The following is a 22,373-nucleotide window of genomic DNA, read 5'->3' on the forward strand; positions in this document are numbered from 1 at the left end:
ATCCGCGTAGACTTCGAGGGATCGCTGAGGAATTCACCTTCTCCCTTACTCTTCTTCTTCCATCACCCTAACTTACCCAGCAACTCCCGTTGACAGGCGAATGAGTGAGAGGAACTTCTTGCATAAAATCCCTACATGAGAATTCAACAAGAGGATTTCATCTCATCGCCCAGTGAGATCTCATACATTTGGGGGCGTCCAGTCACCAAAATGTTTTCTTCCCCAGCCGGCAATTTCCAGCTCAGGTGCTAAGGAAGCGCTATTAATTTCGATAAGCATCTCGATTCAGGCCATATCCCAGTCCGCGAATCTTCTCAGCATACAACACCCCTGGGCTCGAACTTCATTCTAGCCACTGACCCCCGAAACGGAGCTCAGTGAGAGGGAGAGGTGGAGAGGGAGAGGGAGAGAGAGAGAGCGCCGCCTTCAAGCCGGTTAGCGCCAGTTTATAGCATTAAATGAGACAACTCTCACGGCCAGCTGAAGTAGTTTTGAGATTGATGCCCAAACTAAACTTACTGGTTTCTTAGCAAAAATATCTGATGCTCCGGAAAGCCACCTGGCTCCTGCTGTGATCTGTCCGCGTCCTCATAGCCAAGATTACAAGCGGTAATGGCTGTTTCGTGATGGCCGCGATAACGCATCCGTGCGAAGGCGCCAAATAGAATGTCTCGTCGTCAATTCATGGCGTATTCTTCTCATCGTCGGCCTGAAGGACTGCATGTTGTGTAGTGGGATGCAACAGGCTCTACTGGGTACGTCTTCCTCCACCTGAAGCCTTAGGTGCATATAGGTTGAGAAACGCTGTTGGTCCTAGGGTTTACACAGTGGGGTCCTTTTCAAGTAGTGGGAAGATCCTTCCCAACGGGTTATTCTTTCCGCAACAATTCCGGATTCCAGCTCCCTCAGTCATTACAATCAGGCCAAAGAGTAATAGTTATCTTGCATCGTATCCTTGTGCTGACGTGATTTCCCCCACATGATCTTCAGATCGAAGTGGCTGATAAGTATAGAGACTTTCCACCCTAGCTATGGCCTTTTGAGTGATAGCCTTGCGCAGACATGTTCAATTATAAGATTGCAGGTTCCATGCGATAACCTTCCGAAAAAATTCCATGTCTACTTTGTTATTGGATTTTTTTTGCGCCTTTTACTGTTGTATCTTGTGCCCATGAGGTAGCTCTTGATGACTTCCTACCGACAAGCGGTTTAGGCAGCCGCCTAATATCCGCTCCTGACATCGACGATGACCAGACCACCACGATCCGTCGCCCCAGACGACGAGAATAGTTAGGACCTCGCCCCGCTCAGGGTGGTTCCCCGAGTACTCTCGACGCATGGTCTGTCGCTTCGGCCTATGGTCTCTTCAACGAGATTCGTCATGATCCAGGTTTCAACAATCGAGAGAATCCGCGATCTCGACTCCATGGTAGCCCGACATCAGTTTCGGCGGATCATCCGGAATGCCAAACTAACTAAAGTCGGGGGTTTGATAACGAAGGATCAGATGCTGCCTATCCGCTCATCAATATCCTGCAAGACCACAAGAGCCATGCCGAGCCAACGTCTAGAGCCTTCGACAGGGTTCCAGAGAGCGCAAAAGCGATGAAAGAAAGCTTACGAGAGTCTTTAATCCAGCAAGTGCCATGGCATCCTCCTTGGCTTAGCAAAGCCTCTTTAATCGGATTTGCTGCTCTTTTCACTGCACTGTGGATTTCGCGAGTGGTTCTGGTCCGATTCGACACTACAAACTCTTGATTCATCATCTCGGCATCATCGAGCAGGTTCTCTTGGACCTACGGATCCACTGCTGTTTTCGTTGCCATTGCTGGCCTCTGGAGACAGGTTGACTACCATATCAAGATGCATTAGCCGTGGCAGCAAATGGCGAAATGTTCAAGCCCAGCATCCAAGAGCCTCTTGCTAGTCTACGTCTCCCTAATCTTCTCGACGGGACTCGTTGGGTCTTTCCGAAACGGACACTGATCAGCAACGGCCGCGATGACAGGGTCCCTTATTCTCGAATCGGTTACTCTGTTATCGACGACCATAATGGTACCGGTGACTATCGGAATGTCGGGGACGGTTCCAATTCAAGTGAACACAGCTTTTGATGGATCGGGTTTCTGGAAAACCACAACTTGGTCTTTGAACAATAGGACAGATCGCCTGTTCGTTGGAAAGATTAGTTACTCAAGTATCTCCTTCGGTAACGTTTCTTCAATATCTGCAGTCGAGTATTTGTAAGTACTTCAAGGGCAAATTTCGGAATCTGTGGGGACGCAAGAAGGCATCGTCTTCCAAGACGTAGCTATCATCGAAACACCAGCAATCAGTGAAATCAAGCAGTTTTTAGCTACTGTTGACTCAATCCTTCCACACGTAAGCTGTGAACAAGCGGCTATCGCCATCTTCAACAAGACAGATGGAGACATAACGAGTTCGCCGGAACGGTGGAAGCACAGATACCTTCTTGTGGAGCTCCGAGAATTCCGCTTATTACTTATGCTGATAACAGCGAGAGTTGTCTTCCGAATTTGACGACATACAACTTCTTTAGGGCGTCCTCTCCCGACTCGGGACATTCCGATGGATCTCAACCCGACCTTCGTCTTCTCCTCATAGCGAGTAACATCATGCAAGGTTGGAAGCCCGGTACCAAGCCCAGTGATTTTGATTTTACAACATCAATGGCCAATATCATGGTAGTATCATGCAAAGTCACATATACAATAAGAAAGAGCATTTTAAGCATGAGTATTGAAAAGAACGAGACCCAGATCCACCCAAGAGAACCACTTGACACGAAAAAACAGCTCACCGGACTAACCGAACAATAGATAACCGAGTTGCTGTATTCTGTTCTCGTCGCCGCGAATTCAACAATGAATGGACCCCGCCGGGACTTTGCCAACTCCGCTCGAAGGTATACTTGGGGCAATGATACAGCTGATTCTGCCGCCATGTTTAAACTTATGAGCCATACGATACGAGACCTCCCTGCTGGCTATTACAGGATCTTCGAATTGGACACCATGATCACATCAGCGACCTCGGTTATCAGCCAGCTTGCTGTCAATCTTCTCAAAGAATATTTTATAATTGAAACACATGGAAGGGCTTCTGCTGAAGTCACATACCTCCAAGAGAGACTTCGATTTCGACCGCTATCTTTGTGGTTCATCGTGGCCAGCCTCGTCGTGCTTAGCCTACTAGCAATGGCTATCGCCTCGACATTCATACCCTCTGTTTCTCAGGATCCGAGTCTTCTGGCGTTGAATGCTGTCATTCTCGCTCGGAGCCCGTCAATAAACACCAATTTGGCCCCCCTCGGGGAATGTAGAACCAGCCGGGTCCCTTTGACAGCGCGTGTCTACATTGTGATAGCCATAATCACATTACCAGTGGTTACTATTACCGCACTAAAAGTAGTGTATCGTTAGGCCGTTAGAACTAACGGATTTGCAATTCAGAAGGTGTTCTGGACGCTTTATGAAACCTAGTACAGCTCAGCTCTTATTGTGGTAGCCATCGCGCCGGTATTTTCAACAGTCTGGACTTCTCCATCATGATGGTTTCAATTTTTCAGCTCCATGCGAGCCAAGGCCATACCGTCTTACAGAAGCATAACGAAGAATCCAATGCGAGACATCGCACCTGTCGCGTTGTTCAAGGCTCTTAGACAAGGCGACATTGGACTGTTCTTCTCCCCACTCGCCACATTGATAGGTAGCATTCTATCAATCATTCTTTCCAATTTATGGGCTGAAAAGATAGTCACCCCCAACTTCAACTTCATAGCCCAGCTTCGAACGAGTTGGGATCTTGACTGGATAAATAGTGCTGTCAACGACGGAGGTGCAGCGACGCTCCTTAATGATGTGCGACTGAACAGGAAACACAGCCCGGACTCAGCCGTATGGGATAATTTGGTGTTCCCATTGTTCAATTCCATAGACTTAACGGATGGTGGGCTTGGGGCTCGGAACTCAGCAGTCTCGAACCAGAGGTTTAACTTCAACGTTGAGGTGCCGTCTTTGCGACCAAGACTCTTTTGTCACCAAGCTACTACTCATGGCAGAGGAGAATCCTCCACTGGAGGCCAAGTGTGGACGACGATAACTGCTACTGACCCCCTTCCGCAGGGCTGTACAGTAGGAGGAAACAATGCAATGAGAGATATAATTTTAACGGCTACGGGAGATAGAACAGACGGGTTGGTGGGTTTGTTCTTCGACCTTGACATGGGAGTTCCTGTCGAAAAGCAGTGCTCCCCTTGCGAAACGACTCCAAACTCAGCGCGCCCGGATAATCCGATGGGCTGCCCATCTATCGGAATATTCTTTGCAGAAAGACCCTTTGTATGTGCGCAGGTTGTTCAATAGGTTCAGGTCGGGCTGAAGTTCACGTCCCCCGTCTCGCCAACTGGCGAGATTATCTTTAAGAGAAGCAGCCTCACCTCTACACCAACCCCTTTTGAGTTAAGTGTAAAGAACCTCACCTGCGATGGCTCCGACCTGGACGTCTTTCCCTACCGTATTCCACCTCACTTCGACAAAGATCTTACGAGCTAATACCAGATGATCCGGCCGATCCATTCTTCAGATACATACTTTCTGGTACCACAGGGGTCAGCAGGGACGATTTGACTGATGATCCTAATCAGCAGATTGATGTTTTGAACAGCCTATACACCAAGTTCATGGTGCAGGTTATGGACACGAGCATCTTTCGAACGCCTGACTTCGCTTCAACTCAGACGACGGAGCAAAACGAGAAAAGTATGGTAAATGGCACAGTATCAAGAGAAGAATCTCGCCTGATAGTGAACTATACACCAATGCTGATTCGCCAGATCTTGCTTGGTGCCATGATTGTCTTCGGACTGACGGCCTACATCATGGTCGATCTCAAGGGCACTCTACCTCGAAATCCTCACTCAATAGCAAGCAGTATGGCCTTATTTGCGGGCAGTCAATTGTGCACAAATGACATTCCATAAAATGCTGAGTGGATGAACAAGCGGCAGCTCGATCAATTATTTGAAAGATACACGTTCGCCTTGGGGTGGTGGAGTCGCAGTGCGACCGAGGCAGATTCTCGTAGCATTGACAGCTCATTGGATGCTCCAGTCGTGGATAAGAGGTTCGGTATTGACGTCGGAACGCCAGAGAGGTCAGGCTTTGAGGCCAAGGGGACCAGAGGTAGCAGACTATGGTCAAAATGGGGTGCGCTGTAACCGACACTTCTTCTTAAAAGTATATACAATCCACTATATGACCTGAACTCAAATCCTGGAGATCTCAGCATACCTAGCCTTCCCAAACAAAATCTTGCTCAATACCGGGGATCAATGGTCGTAGCGCCATACCATAGTCACCGGCGTTGGGCGTCCGCAAAAGAGTATGAATATGGAATTTGGCGGGCTCCTTGTTCGTCAAGAAAACTCCTGAGTGGTGGTCAAACTCAATGAGAATTACAGGACTCTGAATGCGGTAGTAAAATGGATCCTGGTCGCCGTAACCGCCAATCCAGCTAAAGTACGTCTCCTGGAAGAAAGACTTGATGTGGTTGACCCGGATCTCCCTCGACTTCTGCGGAAGATAAATCAGGTATTGCTCTAGGATACCGAGAACGAGCTGCTGCTGCTCGGATGTCATTTTCGACACCAAGATTCCCTCATACGGCACGATTCGATTGTCTCGGTATGCGCCGCAGAGATGTCGCTGGTCGTCGTGATTCCAACGTCCTTTCGGCATGGCGGGATCTTTGAGAAGCTTGTACGTCTGCGCCTTTTGCTGCAGGTCTGCTGGCAGTGATTGCATCAGCTGCAAGCCTAGACGCTCCTCAGTCTCGAGGATGCGGGTGCCCTTGTATGGGCCGTCATCAATCAGGTTCGGCTCGGCACCGGTAAACCACGGTGACGCCACAATCTGGCCCTGGTACAAGAAAATGTTCAGGCACAGGTGGTGGCCGTAAAACGAGAAGCCCCATGGCCTCGTTGCCGAAGGCAATCCGAAGAGGACAAAGTTGTATGAGAATTCGTTGCAGATGGTGGGTGTCTGCACCAGTTGGCCCAAAAAGCCGTTCACGCGCATGGCGCCGAGCGCCTTTGCGTATCCCTCGGGTGACAGCGTAGTCTCGAGGACTTTGAGGATGCTGTCGCGGATTTGCGGATTTAACTCATCTAGCCGTAAACCCTTGTCGCTGAGGAGAAATTCGGGGTTCGACCATGACCGCCATTCCGGGGAATCGACGTGGTACGAGAGGGTAGTCTTCTGCTTGTCATCTAGCTGTGACAGAACCGCGTTTGTGGCATCGACAATTTTCTGGATCGGCACGCCCTCGTCGGCGATTTTGAATAAGTCCCGTTTCACCGTGCCTAAATCCGTGTCAGTTATGGTTTCTTGGCGGGAAACTTAGTGGTTTTGATGGTCACGGCAGATCTCACCATCTGTTGTAATGCCAGTGTATGGCTCTTTGAAGAGGCTACGCCAATGAAGATAGAGGGCATGTAGCCACGGTGGGTTACCGCTCTCCTTGAATGCCTTGGCATATTCGTGAGCATCCTGGTTTCGCATCGTCGTGAAGCGAGGAATGCTGATGTCTGGAAGATGCTGACGGTACTCGGCGCCATGAGGCGCCTGTTCCTGAGCCCCGGACATGGTGTGCTGTTGTTCGCCCGCGTATGATGATATCTGTGACTTTCGGGGTGCAATCGTTGCAGCAATAGCCGTCAGTCTCCTAGCAGCTTGAGAGCTTCTATGGTTAGTGTTCGTCATGCAAAGTCTCTGGTTGTACGTGTTGTCAAGGCTGGAACTCTTCCACTCGACTCCGTGACAGGGAAAGCAAATAATAATAGCTCCGAGACCGACAACGGACAACTCTTGTCACAAGACGTCCACTCTGGTCAGACCATTTCTAAACAAACCGTCATCAAGTACCGGCGAATCCACAAAGCCACGACGTCGGCGATGGTCGGCGCATGTGCCGCCGACAGCAACCCCTCATTTCTCGGCCCCTCTAACCCACATCGCCATCATCCCTCATCCTCGCAACTCCCCCACAATTCTTCCAGCTGCGCCTTTGAGTTGCCCGGCTTTTCCGTGGGCGTCGATGTGTCAGCGGGCCATTGACCAATCACGACGGATGGACTTACGATTAGCACGACGCGGCGTCAGATCTGGGCGCGAACTCTCGAACTTCCCGGACCTCCGAGCCGACCAACCCCAACCATCGGCAATTGTGCGGGGGAGAACCCCAGCGGGGCAGCGGGCTTGCTCCAGTCGGATTTCACGATGCGGGAACGGCCCTTTCTTCTACTCTCCTGCTGGTGAATATCATCCGAACTGCCACTCCACGACTGACTTGACCTCAAATCTTACGATACCACTGCACATCTGACTTTGAGGAACGCACCAGACAACACGATACACCATGGCTTCACAAACACAAACGCCCTTCACCCGTGAGTCGTCCACCTCGCACGAACGGATGTCAACATGAGAGCACTGCCGCTGACAAACCCAAGGCTTCGTGCGTTTTGTCCCCCGTTCTGATGCCAACAAGATTCTCATCGGCGAGCCTGAATCAGAGTCTATTGATGTTGGCCTTGCTGTGCGCAATGGCGAGCAAGTCAAGGTTGTGGTGTGGTCCGGATCCAGCGTTCTCAAGCCGGGTTCCAAGACCGAAGAGCGGGCCGTCATTGACCGCGTCCTCTCGCCCGTCTCTGCCGAGGAAGTCGGAACGATCCGATGCATTGGCTTGAACGTGAGTAGCCAATGATGTTGCTCTACTATTCTGGCCAAAAACATGAAGCTAACCACAAACAGTATGTTCAACACGCGAAGGAGACTGGTTTGGCCCTGCCTGAGGTCCCGACTGTGTTCCTGTAAGATCGTCCGGGTTGGTGTTAGTCGCCATGAACTCAGCTAACCTCACACACAGGAAGCCAAGCACTGCCCTGGGAGACCCATGGCCCGCGCCTACGGTACTTCCCCTGCTAACTCAGGCTGATGACTGCGGTGACTACGAGTCTGAGCTGGCTGTCGTGCTGGGAAAGACAGCCAAGAACGTCTCTGAAGCCAATGCTCTGGACTACGTCTTGGGTTACACTGCTTGCAATGATGTTTCTTCCCGGACGTACCAACTGAACCAGTCTCAATGGTGCTTCGCTAAGGGATTCGATGGATCCTGCCCATTGGGTGAGTTGTTCCATGATATGGATGAAGACGGGTTGACGACACTAACCTGATTTTCTCCAATAGGGCCAACTCTGGTTTCTAAGGATCTCATCCCGGACCCAACCAAGCTGAAGATGCGCGGCTTGAAGAACGGTGACGTTCTTCAGGACTCTCCTATTGAGTGAGTTCACTTTCAATCGTGCTTCCAAATTAATACTGACTGGCCATACAGCGATCTCATCTTCAGCATCCCGAAGCTCATCAGTTTCCTGTCTCAAAGTACGACCCTACCCGCTGGAACAGTGATCATTACTGGAACTCCTGCTGGAGTCGGCCTGGGCCGGAAACCAAAGGTTACTCTGAAGGACGCCGATGAGTTTCACGTCGAGATTCTTCCCCATATCGGCACACTGGTCAATACCTTCCAAAACGAGGTTGGACAGTAAAGGTGAGGCCTACAGGAGGATGCATATGAGATGGAATTATATGCACGGAGGTGTCGCTTGATCACTAAGTGATAAGGACACATGCGACGAGCTGTTTTAATTAATAAGACCAAACGATGCACGAGTTCCAAGTATTGGTTTATAAGAATTGATGCTCTCATCATGACCCCTGAATGCACTCCCCACCGCCTGAGTTTTGGACGGCCATGTGCATTGAGTGTTCCTACTCATGTTAACAATGTGAGATTTTGGGGAGATGGATCAAATACATGAACGTTCACTCTCGTGTTATGTGCAATTCTCATTCCATGAATTTCGTAATCGGCCCATTAACCCAGATGTACGTCACTCACGAAGAACGTTCACTGCGATTCTCACATATGATGGCATCAGAACTTCGTATTTGGCATGTTTTAGGTTATTTAGGTCATTCCATTTTCACGCCGTTAATGAATTAGCTCTCGAGCAATTGAGGAACCTTTTCAAGGAGGTGCTCAACAATCGCATCGGGCCCTCTCTCAACCTGCAATCCGTGGGGAATGGCGTGCGTCTTGATGTTGGGGACGATTGACCTGGCGGTCGCCTGGATTTGCTCTGCCTCCTCCGCTGTCCACATTGATGCACAGAACTACGCAGATTGATTAGTTGAAGAGATCTCATTCGGCTGGGGTCACTCCTACCAAGACGTCCGGCTTGTGCTCTTTCACTTTGATCTCGACCTCGTCGATCGCTATCGATAGCATTAGCTTACAGGCTTTACATTACCGATGAGTGATTTGACTTACTTTCGCAGTTGGCGACATAATCGATCGTGTACTGATCCTTGAGCGCCTCGGTCATGCGGCCGATCAGTCTCTTCGCCCGCTCAGGTGCGGTGTTGACCGTGACAAGCTTGAAGGGACCCTTCGGCGCCATAGTGCGGGGTTGCAATGAGAATGAGGGGTGATGGGATAAGGTAAGTGATGACGTTGAAGGTTATGATGATCAATCGCAAGTGCTTATTGTGAGATGACTGAGTAAGGAATGTAATTCTGGCCGTATTCCGATGGAATAAGCCGCAAAAGTACGTGATGTTGGTCTTCGATGATGTACCGCACCTTTCTCCCGATGGCCGCTGACAACTCCCATATATTCGGCAGATAGCGGCTCGAGCTCCGCCGAAGTCGCACCCGAAAGTAAACCCACAACTCGGTCTGGAAGCTGACTGTTCCATCGCTTCTGAACCAGAGTTGGAGCAAGGCTGGTTGCCATGCCGGCTTTGCCGATTTTGCATCCATTTGACCAGTTCCACCAATCTCAATCCATTTTCGGTTATTATCCCGTGACCTTTACCTTCATCCTCGAACCGGCGCTGTCTGGGACTCGATTCTTCCGGATAACCCGCAGTATCTCGGATATCCCGAGCAGTCCGTCCACCTGTGACCACCACCTTCAGCCACTGGCGTCCACCTAAGTAGTAGTAATTAGTTGTACCCCATGGGACGCATCCCGTGCTTCCGGCTTGTGTGGGGGATCTCCGGGGGTTGCATTAGGGACTTGCCGGCGCCCCTATGTCCGCGAAAGTAAAGAACATGGGTTGAACTGCTGAACCCAGCTGCAACCACCTCTTGAAGATTTGAGGATTTGAGGGTAAGGGATTCCTGCCATCGCGACTCGTCTTTCAGATCTTGGTCCTGCATCTTTACCCGACCTGCATCTCATCGCCAAGCAGTCTTAACATGTTCCGTTGGATCAACTCGTGGTTCTCACCCAGCGCAAACGCAACCTCACCCAGCAGCAACGGAAACATGGCGGTGAGTTCAATCTCATCTATGAGACGGCTTTTCCGCGTCAATACTAATGATAAATTTGAAGGTCACAGCGCACATCAGATCACCAGTCCAACTGGAGATCATTGTTGTCGGTGCCGGACTGAGTGGATTAGCCACCGCAGTAGCAGCCGCTTTGTCGGGACACAAGGTCACCGTCTTCGAGTCCGCGAAGGAGCTCCTTGAGGTAAGCCCTATTTCAAAACCCCAGAACCACGAATGAAGTTACTGATACTGCTCTTTAGGTCGGCGCGGGCCTGCAAGTAACGCCCAACTCCACACGTATTCTCCAGAAATGGGGTCTTCCAGACAGACTGTGGAAATCGGCGTCTGAGCCGACGGATTTGGTGGTGCATCGCTACTCCGGAAAAGTCCTTGCATTGGAAGAGAACTTCAACAAGAACATTCGCGCAAAGTACCAGGCACCATTCATCGACCTGCACCGCGTCGATCTGCAGCTTTCACTCTATGAGCGCGCCAAGGAACTCGGCGTCACCTTCAACCTCGGCGAGAAGGTCGAGAACATCGACTTCGACATCCCTGAGCTCACGACACAGTCTGGGATCAGGGCCAAGGCGGATCTCATTGTTGCTGCTGATGGACTCTGGTCGCGGTCGCGTGCGTGCTACCTGAAGAAGGACGACCCTCCCTTAGCAACGGGTGACTTGGCCTACCGAGTGGTTCTCAACCTTGATGAGGTCACGGATCCGGAGTTGAGGGAGTGGATTCAGAAGCCTCAAGTCCACTTCTGGGTCGGGCCGGGTGCTCACTGCGTTGGGTACTCGATGAGAGCGGAGAAGATGTACAACCTGGTGCTGCTTACGCCCGATGATCTTCCCAAGGGTGTGAGCCGTCAGGCAGGATCGATTGAAGAGATGAAGAGCCGTTTCGATGACTGGGACCCGATATTGAAGAAGTTCCTTAGCTCGGTTGACAGCGTTGAGAAGTGGAAGCTGATGCACAGTAAGTGTTTGTGGCTAGATGCATCAGTGCATGAGCTAACATATTTCTAGGAGAGGAGATGACTTCTTGGGTCAACAAGAAGTCCAACTTCGTGTTTGTGTGAGTATTCAAGCCCCTTAATTGAGATCTCAGCCCTTACTAACGCTTGCCAAGCGGTGATGCATGCCACCCCATGCTACCCTACCTCGCCCAGGGTGCCAACTCAGCTGTGGAGGATGGTGCCGTCCTCGGACTGCTGCTCGGTCACATCAAGTCTAAGTCACAATTACCTGCCGCCTTGAAGTCATACGAAAAGTTGCGCAAGGCTCGTGGCGAGTCCATCGTCAGGGAAACATTCAAACAGGTCAGTTTTTCTCATGAGATCTCAGGATATCGATTGTCCGACAGGTACTAAACAATTCCCAGCGCCACGATTTCCACATGAACGACGGCCCCGAGCAAGAGGCCAGAGATCAGATCTTCCTATCGCAACTCGGAAAGGAGCTGAAGGGGGCGTTCCCCAGCAGGTGGACGTGCCCTGAGGTGCAGCCCTGGCTGTACGGATACGACGCGTACAAGGAGGTCGAGGAAGCGATGAAGAGCGATCCCTTTGACAAGCCCCACGCCAACTTGTGAGCAACCAACATTTGAGTCGAGTCAGGAAACTTGGGTATTTCGGCGTACTGGTGGTAATTTTACGGGCTTTGGAGCATGCCTCGGTAATCGGCATTTTGTGTATACCTAACTCTTTATTCCTCAGCGATAGCATACAGTCTTCTGCTTCACCTGTTCCCTCACTGTGTTCGGTGAAGGTCACTGAACAGGTTAACGTCGCTCGCTTCGTCGAGCCCCATCGACACCACTAACACTCCCTAAGCTAAGCCCTGTGCCCCTATGAGATCCCCTGAAGGGTATCAATTACGATGTCAGACCTTTGACATGATGTTTACACATTGACATGATGTCAATCGTTGGTACGTGGAAATTCCCCTATGCCAGATGTCACAACCAGTCCCCGGTACTGCCCTACTGAAACGCAACGGACGCGGAGCATCGCAGCCCTGTATGGTCGCTGAAGCCGACTCCACTGAAGACTTCACCTAAGGACTGTTGCCGTAAAACGATTCCAGCACTGATTTGGCGTCTCTGCTCGTGCGAAACAATTACAGTGGCCACAACACTAAATACGCCCCCGCCCACAGCGTTATCACGAGAGCTTCATTTCAAGCTCAAGGCATGTTGGTCGCAAGCATTTTCCTACATGTGACAAGGTTGGAACATTGATAATGAGACCGCACCAAGTCCTGAAATCTTATCAATCGCGACACTTGTAATACATCGGTCCTCGAATCTCAGCGGTGGATAACAGGTAGACAGCTTGAAAAGATCCGATCAGCAACAGATCGGGGAGTGCAGCACTCGCAGTAAGGGACAAGCATAAGGTAGCATATGTAAGGAGTACATGCCTGTTCGAATGGGCCATTAGTCTATGGGATGTGTTTGAAAGAAAAAGTAGCTCTCAAGACAGTCTAGACATCGAAGCTTCTGACTATCAAAGACCTCTCATAAAGCCACGCTTTCTAATAGGCGGTTTTTGCCCCTCCGGCTTCTTAAACTCCTTTTCTCCATTTTCGGTCTCAACCACATACCGATCCTTCTCCTTTTCTGCGATTCTCTTGTCGTGCTCCATCTTCCATCGCATAAAGTAGCAGCAAAATGGAAAGAGCACACTGTTGACCGCTGTCCAGGCAAAGAGCACACCAAAGTTCAGTCCGATCTTAGAATGCAAGTCGAAGAGAAGCTGACGGCTACCTTCTACAACCTGGCGAAGTGGCCAAGCGTACCCCCAGTGGTAGAACCCTGGTGCTAAGTCCATGGCATAGAAGGAAGTCGATACGTTCGATATGACCCAGAAGATGAGCCATAGAGCCGTCCAAGGCTGTCCAATAATCATTGCCACGTTCTCGCAGGCAAGGCCTAAGGCTGACATGCCCACGAAGTTGAGCATCCAGTAGACCGGGAAGGTGCCGTGGCCATAAGCTGTGGCGCCAGTCGGAGGGGCTGGTTCCGTTGGTGAGGCGGGCGGTGCGCTGAAGGGAATTTGGAAGGCGAGGGATATCAAGCTGTAGCTGAGAGAGATAACGAAGTAGGCGACGATTGTGGCTAGCCACCTCCATATGATGAGCTGCCAGAAGTGTAAAGGTGGATGGCCCTGAGGCTGAATGTATTTCTACGGGGGTTAGCAGATGTACATGTTTCGATTGATGCGTCAATTCTGGCAACTCACTGAGTGAATTGGCAAAAAGAAGGAAAAGGAAAAAAACGCCATGATGATTAGATAGATAAGACCAATGCTCACTGCAGGTGTAGCAGTAGCGGGCTGGAAGGGGCGTAGATCAATCATCAAGGGCGCGATTCCAGGATTGACGGCAGAAGAAGCTCTCGCGAGATTCTCTCGACTCAGAGACATGTTGGACATAACGGTCTGGCCCCATTGCTTTCCAAACTGTTGAATGAATTGCTCCGTGAACTGAGTGATGTAAGGTGAAATATCGCTCTGGTACGTCGTCGAATCTCGCGCGGTTTGTATGATGATCTGAACAGAGCCTGCTGGATCGTAGTCTGCATCCCCAGTGGAGACGGCCTCTTGCAAAGCTGCCGTGGCATTGGGGTGTATGATTACAGCCGCCCAGCTGTCCCAGTCGTACACGGCCATCCTCACAGCTGTTGGGTCGTTGTTGAAGTGTGAAGGCGGTAGGATCGTCCATCCAAGTGATGGGCCTGGCTTGTCTAATGACTTCTGCACGGTCTGTACGACTGTTGGTCCAACAATGGGCCGTACGGATTTGTACGGAGCAACCTGTCCATCAAAGTCGACCACGTGAACGATGATTGATCTAAGGTTTTCTTCGGTGCGGAAAAGAACAGCCCAGTACATTGACAAGACCGCAAGGATGAAAAGGAACAGAATGGTGATTGTCTGCATCCATAACCAAATGACGTGGGCGCGAACCTTTCTCATCGATGGGTGCCAGAATCCAACGGAGTGGTGAGGTTTCTGATGCCGATGGTGGACGCCGTTTTCCTCGTTGTCTTGGCTGTCATTCTTTGAGTGATCGACTTCGGTACGGGCCGGTGAGGGCGGCGACGGAGACCTAGCCATTATTCTCGGATGGCCGAATTGACTTCCTTTCTGCAGACAGAAAAGGATTTCCCCTGGTTTGACGGTCAGATGGCTGCAGTGGCTGGAAACACACTCAATGGGAATACCGAAGCGACCATTGGGAAACGCCTTTCCCGCTGTCAGCTTCTTGGCTTTATGTACATCTCTTCAACATTGTCAAATTCTACATCAAGTCCGCCGGCGTCCAAGTCGATGATGCGTGGTGGAAATAATACAATAAGATGATCAAGTACCCGTTAACAATTTTGCCGGTTTACGTAGGTCGCTTTGCCATTCTATTGGTCCAAGCCATGTCGATCGCGTTCCGTTACATCGAGCTCTCGACTTAGGCCCGACATGACATCAGAGTTTATGGAGTTGCGCTAGGAAGGACGCTACCCCTGTCCAAGGTAGTCCGTAATGTTTGTGAGTAAACTCCCACGGATTTATCGGTCTTCGCTCTTGCTCATCTAGCGCCGTATCCCGAACAGTTTTGTGCATTTTATCTTTAGCTCGAGATCCATATCTCATCTCTCGATTTGGTTGCTGAACCTCGATCCCAGCCTAGGCCGAAAGGCCGTACTCGAGCAACCGATAGAGGCAGCCTATCTCAGTAGAATTTGTCTCTACACAACGCAAGATACCACGTCATCAGAGGAAGCAAGTGCCAACTTTACATTTTGTGCCGGCAACTTTCCGAATTATCATACCCGTGCATCTGAAGTGTCCCGAATTTTCTCCATCGCTATCTTCCAAACCTTAGCAAACCGTGAAGTGGTCAGCTCGGCCGTGACCTTCTCCCATTTCCCTGTCCCTTTCAGGCGACTCTCCGCTGGAAGACCAGCAACGACGAAAGACGACGACTGTGGGATAGTCGGGATTTCGCCAGCAGCCATGTCCATCAGAAGACACGCATTATGTGGACCTGGAGCTTTGAATTTGAAGACTAGACAGAAGCCGGTCTCAGCTACTTCGTTTTGGACGTGTAGATAAGGGACTTCATCCTTACCACTCGTCTCAATGTCGTAAGAGAGCATGATTGAGTGGCTCCACGGGCCACTGCTAACCCATCTGTCCGCTGGAAATGCCTTGACAGTGTCGTACCCATGATTCTGTTCCTGTGGAAACTCCACGACAATGTGCTGCGCATCGGAATCCTTACCACAAAGCGACTCCATGTCTCCCGGATCTTCAGCCCTGACAAGAATAGTCTCAAGTTTCGCCTCTTTAACCCAATCATCTGGGACAGAGACAAAGCCTAGCTTGTGACTGCACCTGTAGAATGGTTCGAGATCGCTCGTTCTCTCCAGATAGAGACCGATATGACGACCCGCTCTGCGACAGTTGAGTATCGCTATCGTGCTTGTTGGGGAGAACGTAAAAGAGATTCCCGCGGCCGAACCAATCTTCTCACTATTATCTCCGGGAATAAATGAGAAGCCATGTTTTGAGCTGCTCGGGTCGAGTATTGGCATCTCGATCTGGATGCCTTTGTTGGTGAACGAATACGGTGCCACGCGATGGTCGGCATCAATTCTGGTGACGCCGTTAGACTGATCGAAATAGGATGGTGACTTGGCGAGGAAACCAGTGCTTCGAGAAAGTCTGTCTGAAGGTCCAGGTAACAACCAAGCAAATATTGACTGGTCATCTGTCCGCCTCATGATCTCTTTTTGAAGACGAATGAACGCCATTTCACCCTCGCCGTACAGTAATAAGGGCATGCTGACCCCGAATGGTCCAAGCAAACAATATGCTTGGTCTTCAATTCTGGTTGTCTTTCTCTTTGCAGCCTAAGACATTCTCTGAGCGATGCCATACCGATCTAAAATTCCGTACTCGAAGAACTTATGGTCGATGCCGGTTATCTTGCCTAGAGGCTCTCGCATCTGGTCGCGAGTACCAATTTCGTACCAGTCATCTGAGTAGAATATGACTGTAGGGGGGGCAATGAGCTCTTGGAGCGTCCAACCACGCGTAAACCATCGACAGTTCATGAAGGTTTTGGAATAGCCAACAAGAACGTCAACATCTTCCTCGGGGACGTCTTCGAGGTACGCATAACAGACACGTGAGTTCTGGTACCAGACCCACATAGAATTGATGGTTTCCGTCAACTCAGAAGAGCTTGCTTTGTCTATGCAACAAGTGTCGATCCACTGAGAAGTCAGTTCATGAGAGCTTTCCAGTTGTTGTGAGGGCTCCACGCCATGGGCGTTACATACAGGTTGCAAGGGTGAACTTACTATGTAACCAAACCCATCCGACATTGCCTGATTGCATGCCCCGATGAGTTTCTTGTAGCCTTCAAACTAAGCGCTTTTCCGGCTAGTAGATCCTGTAGTGTGATTTCCTCCGGACCCCAAGTATGGGATGGGATAGCATATGGAATGCGAGAGTGATTGAATACTCGTAGTTCTTTCGTCCGCGTATTCAGGAGCCGCATTGTACCCTAAGATATTAGATTCAAGCCAATCAAAGCATATGGCGCACACGAACTACGGTCTTTCTGAAGCTGAACAGGACTGGTCAGATCGAATGCGGGGGCAATCATCTAAATAAAGGATCAGATGGGTTTGCTCAATTAGGACGGTGCAAGCATAATCTATCACGTGCAGCTACTAGGATAAGCAAGCTAGCCATGCACATAGTCAGTTTTGTGGTACCACTCAAGTTTATATCAAATCCTCAGGTGTGCTAAAGTAGGTTTGTTGCCTTAGGACATGTAGCGGAATGAAGGATGCCTGTAACCCAACTGGCTCTGTTCAGCTTCTGTCCTGCCATCAAGGCGGTGATCCCTTTTCCCAGCGGCTCTTGTTTTGTTCTCATACAAGCAATAAAATATGCCGAATATCGCGAGTAGAACGGTTAGACTCTGTCCAACAAGATTGATGGTGTGTCCAGTGTAATACTTTGGAGCGTCCTTGAACGTGTAGGTCCACCTGTCGTAACCATCAGTAAGACCGTAGACATGGAGACAATTGTTGCAAACAGGAGTCAATGGTTGCGGCGTCATAACCGCCTGATAGGTCCGTAGAACTTCTACTTACGTCGCAACAATTCCACCCATAGTACCAATGGAAACAACGTAGGCACTCGTTACTGCGCGAACAGAAGGGCCTGCCGAGTCTATTGTCGAGTGTGTCAGCTTGTCCCACTTTCCTAAGTCGAACGAAGGTCATCGGCCAATATCCGTCGACACTAGACTTACTGTTCATCGCCCAACTCACTGCAATAGTATTAGCATAAGAATTGCATTCAACAAATGTGCAGACTTACAAAACCCTGGACCACCTGGGAAAGCACCTGCTGTGACGAAGAAGACCTGAAAATATTAGCAAACCAAAGAGGCAAACACAGCAACAGGGAATGCTTACGCCCATATATCTAATGTTAGCATCGGTCGCGAATCGCAAAATCGCGAACCCAATCACGGCAATCATCGAAAACGCGGCGAGGTAGATACCGCGCTGACGTGTTCGATCGCTGAACCACGCGATGATGATGGCAGTGATAGCAGCCACCACGTAAGGTGGTACTGAGTACAACTGCGCTCGAGTTGCTGTCCAGCCCAAGTCGGCAAGAATAGTCGGCATAAATACCGAAATTCCCTGAACGGTGATGTTGATTAGGAAGAAACCGAATGCGCACGTGTAGTTATGAATGCAGAACACGGCTCGCTTCATGTCGGAAAGAGTGACTTTCTGATCAGCATCGGCCTTGTGCTGGCGCTGCAGACGTTCTACCGCAATCGTTCGTTGTCGTTCGTCGAGGAAGTAAGCCGTTGCGGGTTTCGTCGGCATCCAGAGAGGCGCAAACCCTCCGAAGAGAATTGTGACGAATCCCTCGAAGAAGAAAATGTTTCTCCATGTATGGATAGGTGCGCTGTCGAACCCCCACTCTGGAATGCGAGAGAGACCAGTGGCGAGCAGACCGCCAAACGCGCCAGCTAATGATGCTGCTGAAATGAAGATTCCTAGACGAAACAAAAGCTCTTCTCTCTTGTAAAAGCTGCTCAGGAAGAAGGAAAAACCCGGCATGGCGCCGCCTTCGAATATTCCTAGGAAGGCGCGGGCCACAATGAGTCCTTCATATGAGCGGACGAAAGCCGTGCAAAGTGAGACAAGTCCGAAGCCAACGACGAGAAATGGCAGGTAGAATCGTGGTCCAACGCGCTTGAGAACGATGTTGCTTGGCACTTCGACGAGGAGGTAGATGATGTAAAATATAGACAGCGCCCAGTTGAATCGGTACCCTTCAAGGTTGATATCCTTGGCCATGCCCTGGATCCTGGCATTTCCGATGTTCGCTCGATCCAAGAACTATTCCGAATGTCGGTTGGTAAGTATTGACGTTACAGGCGGCTGATATTCCACGGAAAAGAAAAATCACATACGCAGAGAAGATACAAGGTTGTCACCAGTGGGACAGTGTGCCAGTCGAGCTTGCGTCTGATGACCTGCTCCTCCGCTTCCGTCCACTCCAGCTGTACGGGCTCGTCTGCATACTGGATAGACTCGGACTTGACGTCGACGGTCGTCGGCTCGTTGTACTCTGTTTTAGACATCATCAAAAGCTAGGTCCGTCATGACATTGAGAAATGCTCTAGCGCCAGCAACTAAAGAGGGGAGAGGAGGGAAGCTTACGTTTCTTATCAAACTCGATCGGTATTTCGTCTATTGTGGAGAGCACCATCTTGACAGCTGGTTGGGACAATGCTCAGAATCCTTTGAACGCAGAGCTTCCGAAAATACAACGTTGAAGGCTGGTCAATTTGCCAAGCAGCCCGTGGATGCGACGTTGAAAACGGCCAAGCCCATTTAGTGTAGCTTGAATGAGGGGTTAAGGTAGGCTGGCCCCTATTATTATCTATCCAAAGCCACTAGAGAGCGGGAAGCAAGTTTGAATAGTTGGCACGGACAGTTAATCACCATCAGACTTTCTTCGGCAGATGTCTCTTGCATTAAAGCCCGGCCCTGTCCGGGGTGCCCTTCATCCAATGACCCAGAACCAGTTGCCTGTCAAGGATGGCACGTTCGGCCCAAGAATGCGGGGTACGGGAGGAAGAACACTTGGGTCTCTTGGGTTTTGGTCTCCTTCACAGCTCGACTCAGATTGAGTCGCATCGACGTGGGCGGCCGTGGAACCGAGGGTTGGCATTTCGCTGCGGTTTGAGCTGAATATGGTTTGGAATCTGTCACAACCGTCTAGGTAGTAAGTCCGCTTTCGCAACCTTGGGTCTAACTTCACTCAACCATCTGAATTTTGAGGCAAAAGGCCTTTCCACACGTCGCAAGCCGAAAAGGAAATTTGGTTACCTTTTGCGAAGTGGTGTGTTCCCTGTTACAGTCGATGTTTTCACCGACCGCGTGGCTCAGCTACTTTTTATCCGGACCCTTCGGAACCGAGTAGGTTGCTGACAATGGGTTTCGCTACTTTGACGTCAAGACCGTCACAAGATGACAGAGCACAATGATAAAGTCAAGTCATTGAAGTATGTCGTATAACTGCAGGGGTTGCTGTTGGGCATGCGCCCACAAAGGCCAGACTTTCGGAAGGGTTGTTACGAGTGCAACTTACCTAGATCGTGGTTTGCAGCATACCCACGCCGCACTTACGCAGCCCCCATGCAACCTTCAACTTGAACTGCCATAGCGAATCAGAACCAAAGCGCCCAAGAGTTACCAATAATTATGTGCAGACAATAAGCACCAAGGTGTTCATGTACCGTCGCACCTGTTTGTTGCCAAGGCGAACGAAAACCTTTCTAAATGGTGGAATAGGGTCGTCAGATGTTCGTGCACGGCCAATGGTGCTCCGCTAGGGATACTTCGGGTGAAACATGCGCCGAGAGAGTCAATCGCATCATCGGTTCCAAAGTCAGACACAAATGCACGTCAAAATGAACGGGCGTTCAATTGTATCTAAGCATAGGTAAGTTCCCAAAAGGGTCCTGAATATGGCCCATGGGTTTGTGGGCAAGGAGAGGAATAATGCCATAATTCGCTTCGTTTCGCTATGACATGTATAAGCTCATAACGTCAAATGTAGCTATGTTCAATCTTCTGCCTGTTGAGCTTTCTCATCGTGGAGATAACTCTGGGAGTTGCAACTCTGGTCCTGATTACAAGACGCTTACAAGGCTCGAAGAAATCCCCTCTTCCGTCTCGGTGGTTTAACTCCCGGCTGCTTGGGGATTTGTTTCTCGAAGTCATATCTATTCAAGTGAAAGTGTGGGAGTTTTGTCTCTTTGCGACGAATTTCCTTTTCATCCTTCCATCTCAAGATGTAACATGCTGGCACGAACAAGATTGTGTTAACCGACACCCACGCAATCAAGACGCCAAAGTTGAGGCCAATGCGCGAGTGCAGGTCAAACAAGATCTGTCGGCTGCCTTCAATCACATGATGGTAAGGCCATGCGTACGCCCACCGGTAGAATCCAGGCGCAATATCAGGAGGCCAGAATCCGGTCAAGGTATTAGTGAGAGTCCAAAATGTTAGCCACAACCCAACCCATCGAGGGCCAATGACCATTGCCATATTCTCACAGGCCATCCCAAGTGCCGCCATACCGAAAAAGTTCAACACCCAGAAGACGAAGAATGAAGCTTTGCCGTATGCGTTTGGATTCTTAGCCACCTCTACCGCCGAAGCTGGCGGATTGGAGAAGGGAACTTGGAAGACAAGAGAGATTAGACAGTAAACGAGCGAGAGAAAGAAATAGGCGGCCATAAGCGACAAGTATCTGCGTATGACGTAGTGCCAGTAGTGCACGGGAGGATGTCCCTCAGGCACAATGCATTTCTAAGTATTCGGGTTAGTTTTGAATCAAAGCATTGAAAGCTCGGACTTACCATGTTGTCAGCGAGGTAATAGGTGAAGCCAAGATGGGCAATAAGAAAGCTAAGCCCAAAGGTTACTGCGGGAATTGCCGCCGGCGGTCCAAACGGTCGGAGGTCCAGCATCAAAGGTGATACCCCGGGATTGACGGCGCTTGCAGCCTGCCGTAGAGTCTCCTTTGTCAGGGACTCATTGGCCATGATCATATCACTCCATGTCTTGCCAAATGTTTCCGTTAGACTTGACGTGAACGAGGTCAGGCTTGGCAAGATGTAGCTGTACGTCATAAATGAGTCCCGGCCAGACATTATGATGATCTGGACTGCGCCTGTCGGGTCGTATGAAGAGTTGCCAATTGAGACTGCCTCTTGCAAAAGAGCTGTTGCGTTTGGGTTGATGATAATTGCAGACCATGCTCTAAAGTGATAGACCGCTTCGCGGACTTTCATTGGGTCGAATTCGAACTCGTTTGCGTCCCGTATCTGATATCCGATTGAAGGTATGGGGCTCCATAGTGTCTCGTTGGCCAAATTGATAACTGTTGGACCTACAAGTGGCGTGATGTCGTTGTAGGGAGTGGATTTTCCATCAAAGTCGACGACGAAACAGACAAGAGAGGTGAGGTTCTCTTCAATACGAAATACAATGCCCCAGTAAAGGCAAAGAATGAGGAACATGGAGAAACAGATGATGAAAGCTGAAAATGGTGAGCTTTGACAACCTATCAGCGAGCAGAGCTCGGACAAGACTCACTGTTTCTGCACCACATTATGGATATGTGCTTTCGTAACTATGCAAGGGCAAGATCAGTCTCGACGCTGATAAAAGCTTTTGAGGCTGAGTCTGAGGTGAGCTGCACTTACTGTTGCCAACCCCGGGTCCCACCAGCTGACTGACTGCGACGGAAGGTTTTCATGCTCAGGTAAGCGACTTTTCATCCAATTCCCGACAAGATCTGCTCTTTGAGTGTCGAGGCTATTCAGAACGC

The 22,373-nt window shown here is 50.1% G+C and overlaps 9 protein-coding genes across 9 annotated transcripts; 2 read left to right on the forward strand and 7 right to left on the reverse strand.

Annotated features, from left to right (window-relative positions):
• Positions 1 to 5,312: 5,312 nt before the first annotated feature.
• BDP55DRAFT_727770 (uncharacterized protein) lies at positions 5,313 to 6,665 on the reverse strand (the record flags this gene model as incomplete). Its single annotated transcript, XM_060579345.1, has 2 exons — positions 5,313 to 6,382; positions 6,452 to 6,665. The coding sequence occupies 2 exons, from the start codon at positions 6,663 to 6,665 to the stop codon at positions 5,313 to 5,315; spliced, it is 1,284 nt and encodes a 427-aa protein (XP_060430434.1).
• Positions 6,666 to 7,214: 549 nt separating this feature from the next.
• On the forward strand, positions 7,215 to 8,892 carry BDP55DRAFT_661222 (fumarylacetoacetate hydrolase). The gene is made up of 6 exons (XM_060574702.1): positions 7,215 to 7,468; positions 7,532 to 7,770; positions 7,833 to 7,891; positions 7,948 to 8,204; positions 8,268 to 8,364; positions 8,416 to 8,892. The coding sequence occupies exons 1-6, from the start codon at positions 7,438 to 7,440 to the stop codon at positions 8,627 to 8,629; spliced, it is 897 nt and encodes a 298-aa protein (XP_060430435.1). The 5' UTR covers positions 7,215 to 7,437; the 3' UTR covers positions 8,630 to 8,892.
• A 191-nt stretch (positions 8,893 to 9,083) lies between these two features.
• Positions 9,084 to 9,544, reverse strand: BDP55DRAFT_727772 (uncharacterized protein; the record flags this gene model as incomplete). The annotated part of the gene is made up of 3 exons (XM_060579346.1): positions 9,084 to 9,257; positions 9,310 to 9,359; positions 9,415 to 9,544. The coding sequence occupies 3 exons, from the start codon at positions 9,542 to 9,544 to the stop codon at positions 9,084 to 9,086; spliced, it is 354 nt and encodes a 117-aa protein (XP_060430436.1).
• Positions 9,545 to 10,416: 872 nt separating this feature from the next.
• On the forward strand, positions 10,417 to 12,015 carry BDP55DRAFT_693222 (FAD binding domain-containing protein; the record flags this gene model as incomplete). Its single annotated transcript, XM_060577200.1, has 6 exons — positions 10,417 to 10,426; positions 10,491 to 10,624; positions 10,683 to 11,400; positions 11,451 to 11,499; positions 11,554 to 11,743; positions 11,806 to 12,015. 6 exons carry the CDS (start codon positions 10,417 to 10,419, stop codon positions 12,013 to 12,015), a joined length of 1,311 nt encoding a protein of 436 aa, XP_060430437.1.
• A 916-nt stretch (positions 12,016 to 12,931) lies between these two features.
• On the reverse strand, positions 12,932 to 14,542 carry BDP55DRAFT_550372 (MNNG and nitrosoguanidine resistance protein; the record flags this gene model as incomplete). Its single annotated transcript, XM_060569017.1, has 2 exons — positions 12,932 to 13,609; positions 13,667 to 14,542. The coding sequence occupies 2 exons, from the start codon at positions 14,540 to 14,542 to the stop codon at positions 12,932 to 12,934; spliced, it is 1,554 nt and encodes a 517-aa protein (XP_060430438.1).
• Positions 14,543 to 15,246: 704 nt separating this feature from the next.
• On the reverse strand, positions 15,247 to 16,266 carry BDP55DRAFT_767688 (uncharacterized protein; the record flags this gene model as incomplete). The annotated part of the gene is made up of 1 exon (XM_060580997.1): positions 15,247 to 16,266. One exon carries the CDS (start codon positions 16,264 to 16,266, stop codon positions 15,247 to 15,249), a length of 1,020 nt encoding a protein of 339 aa, XP_060430439.1.
• Positions 16,171 to 17,070, reverse strand: BDP55DRAFT_741680 (uncharacterized protein). The gene is made up of 2 exons (XM_060580445.1): positions 16,789 to 17,070; positions 16,171 to 16,701 (listed from the first exon to the last, which is right to left on the reverse strand). Exons 1-2 carry the CDS (start codon positions 16,810 to 16,812, stop codon positions 16,336 to 16,338), a joined length of 390 nt encoding a protein of 129 aa, XP_060430440.1. The 5' UTR covers positions 16,813 to 17,070; the 3' UTR covers positions 16,171 to 16,335.
• A 56-nt stretch (positions 17,071 to 17,126) lies between these two features.
• On the reverse strand, positions 17,127 to 19,500 carry BDP55DRAFT_608704 (major facilitator superfamily transporter). Its single transcript, XM_060571145.1, has 7 exons — positions 19,189 to 19,500; positions 18,939 to 19,096; positions 17,920 to 18,864; positions 17,822 to 17,867; positions 17,754 to 17,771; positions 17,593 to 17,671; positions 17,127 to 17,484 (listed from the first exon to the last, which is right to left on the reverse strand). Exons 1-7 carry the CDS (start codon positions 19,235 to 19,237, stop codon positions 17,259 to 17,261), a joined length of 1,521 nt encoding a protein of 506 aa, XP_060430441.1. The 5' UTR covers positions 19,238 to 19,500; the 3' UTR covers positions 17,127 to 17,258.
• Positions 19,501 to 20,677: 1,177 nt separating this feature from the next.
• Positions 20,678 to 22,154, reverse strand: BDP55DRAFT_608708 (MNNG and nitrosoguanidine resistance protein; the record flags this gene model as incomplete). Its single annotated transcript, XM_060571146.1, has 3 exons — positions 20,678 to 21,349; positions 21,400 to 22,082; positions 22,139 to 22,154. 3 exons carry the CDS (start codon positions 22,152 to 22,154, stop codon positions 20,678 to 20,680), a joined length of 1,371 nt encoding a protein of 456 aa, XP_060430442.1.
• Positions 22,155 to 22,373: the final 219 nt, after the last annotated feature.

This window comes from Colletotrichum godetiae (genome assembly GCF_030913485.1).
Source record: "Colletotrichum godetiae strain CBS 193.32 chromosome Unknown BDP55scaffold_17, whole genome shotgun sequence".
NCBI classification, from domain to species: domain Eukaryota; kingdom Fungi; phylum Ascomycota; class Sordariomycetes; order Glomerellales; family Glomerellaceae; genus Colletotrichum; species Colletotrichum godetiae.

What these genes read in the sequence shown, in the direction of transcription:
- BDP55DRAFT_661222 (XM_060574702.1), top strand. Translation starts at nt 7,438, where the DNA reads ATGGCTTCACAAACACAAACGCCCTTCACCC. An exon ending in GAGGTCCCGACTGTGTTCCT is followed by an intron (nt 7,892 to 7,947) that starts GTAAGATCGTCC and finishes CCTCACACACAG; the next exon opens with GAAGCCAAGCACTGCCCTGG. An exon ending in CGATGGATCCTGCCCATTGG is followed by an intron (nt 8,205 to 8,267) that starts GTGAGTTGTTCC and finishes TTTCTCCAATAG; the next exon opens with GGCCAACTCTGGTTTCTAAG.
- BDP55DRAFT_741680 (XM_060580445.1), bottom strand. Translation starts at nt 16,812, where the DNA reads ATGTCGGATGGGTTTGGTTACATA. An exon ending in CGGATGGGTTTGGTTACATA is followed by an intron (nt 16,702 to 16,788) that starts GTAAGTTCACCC and finishes CTGACTTCTCAG; the next exon opens with TGGATCGACACTTGTTGCAT.
- BDP55DRAFT_608704 (XM_060571145.1), bottom strand. Translation starts at nt 19,237, where the DNA reads ATGGTGCTCTCCACAATAGACGAAATACCGATCGAGTTTGATAAGAAA. An exon ending in CAACCTTGTATCTTCTCTGC is followed by an intron (nt 18,865 to 18,938) that starts GTATGTGATTTT and finishes CATTCGGAATAG; the next exon opens with TTCTTGGATCGAGCGAACAT. An exon ending in ATGGGTGGAATTGTTGCGAC is followed by an intron (nt 17,485 to 17,592) that starts GTAAGTAGAAGT and finishes TGGTTACGACAG; the next exon opens with GTGGACCTACACGTTCAAGG.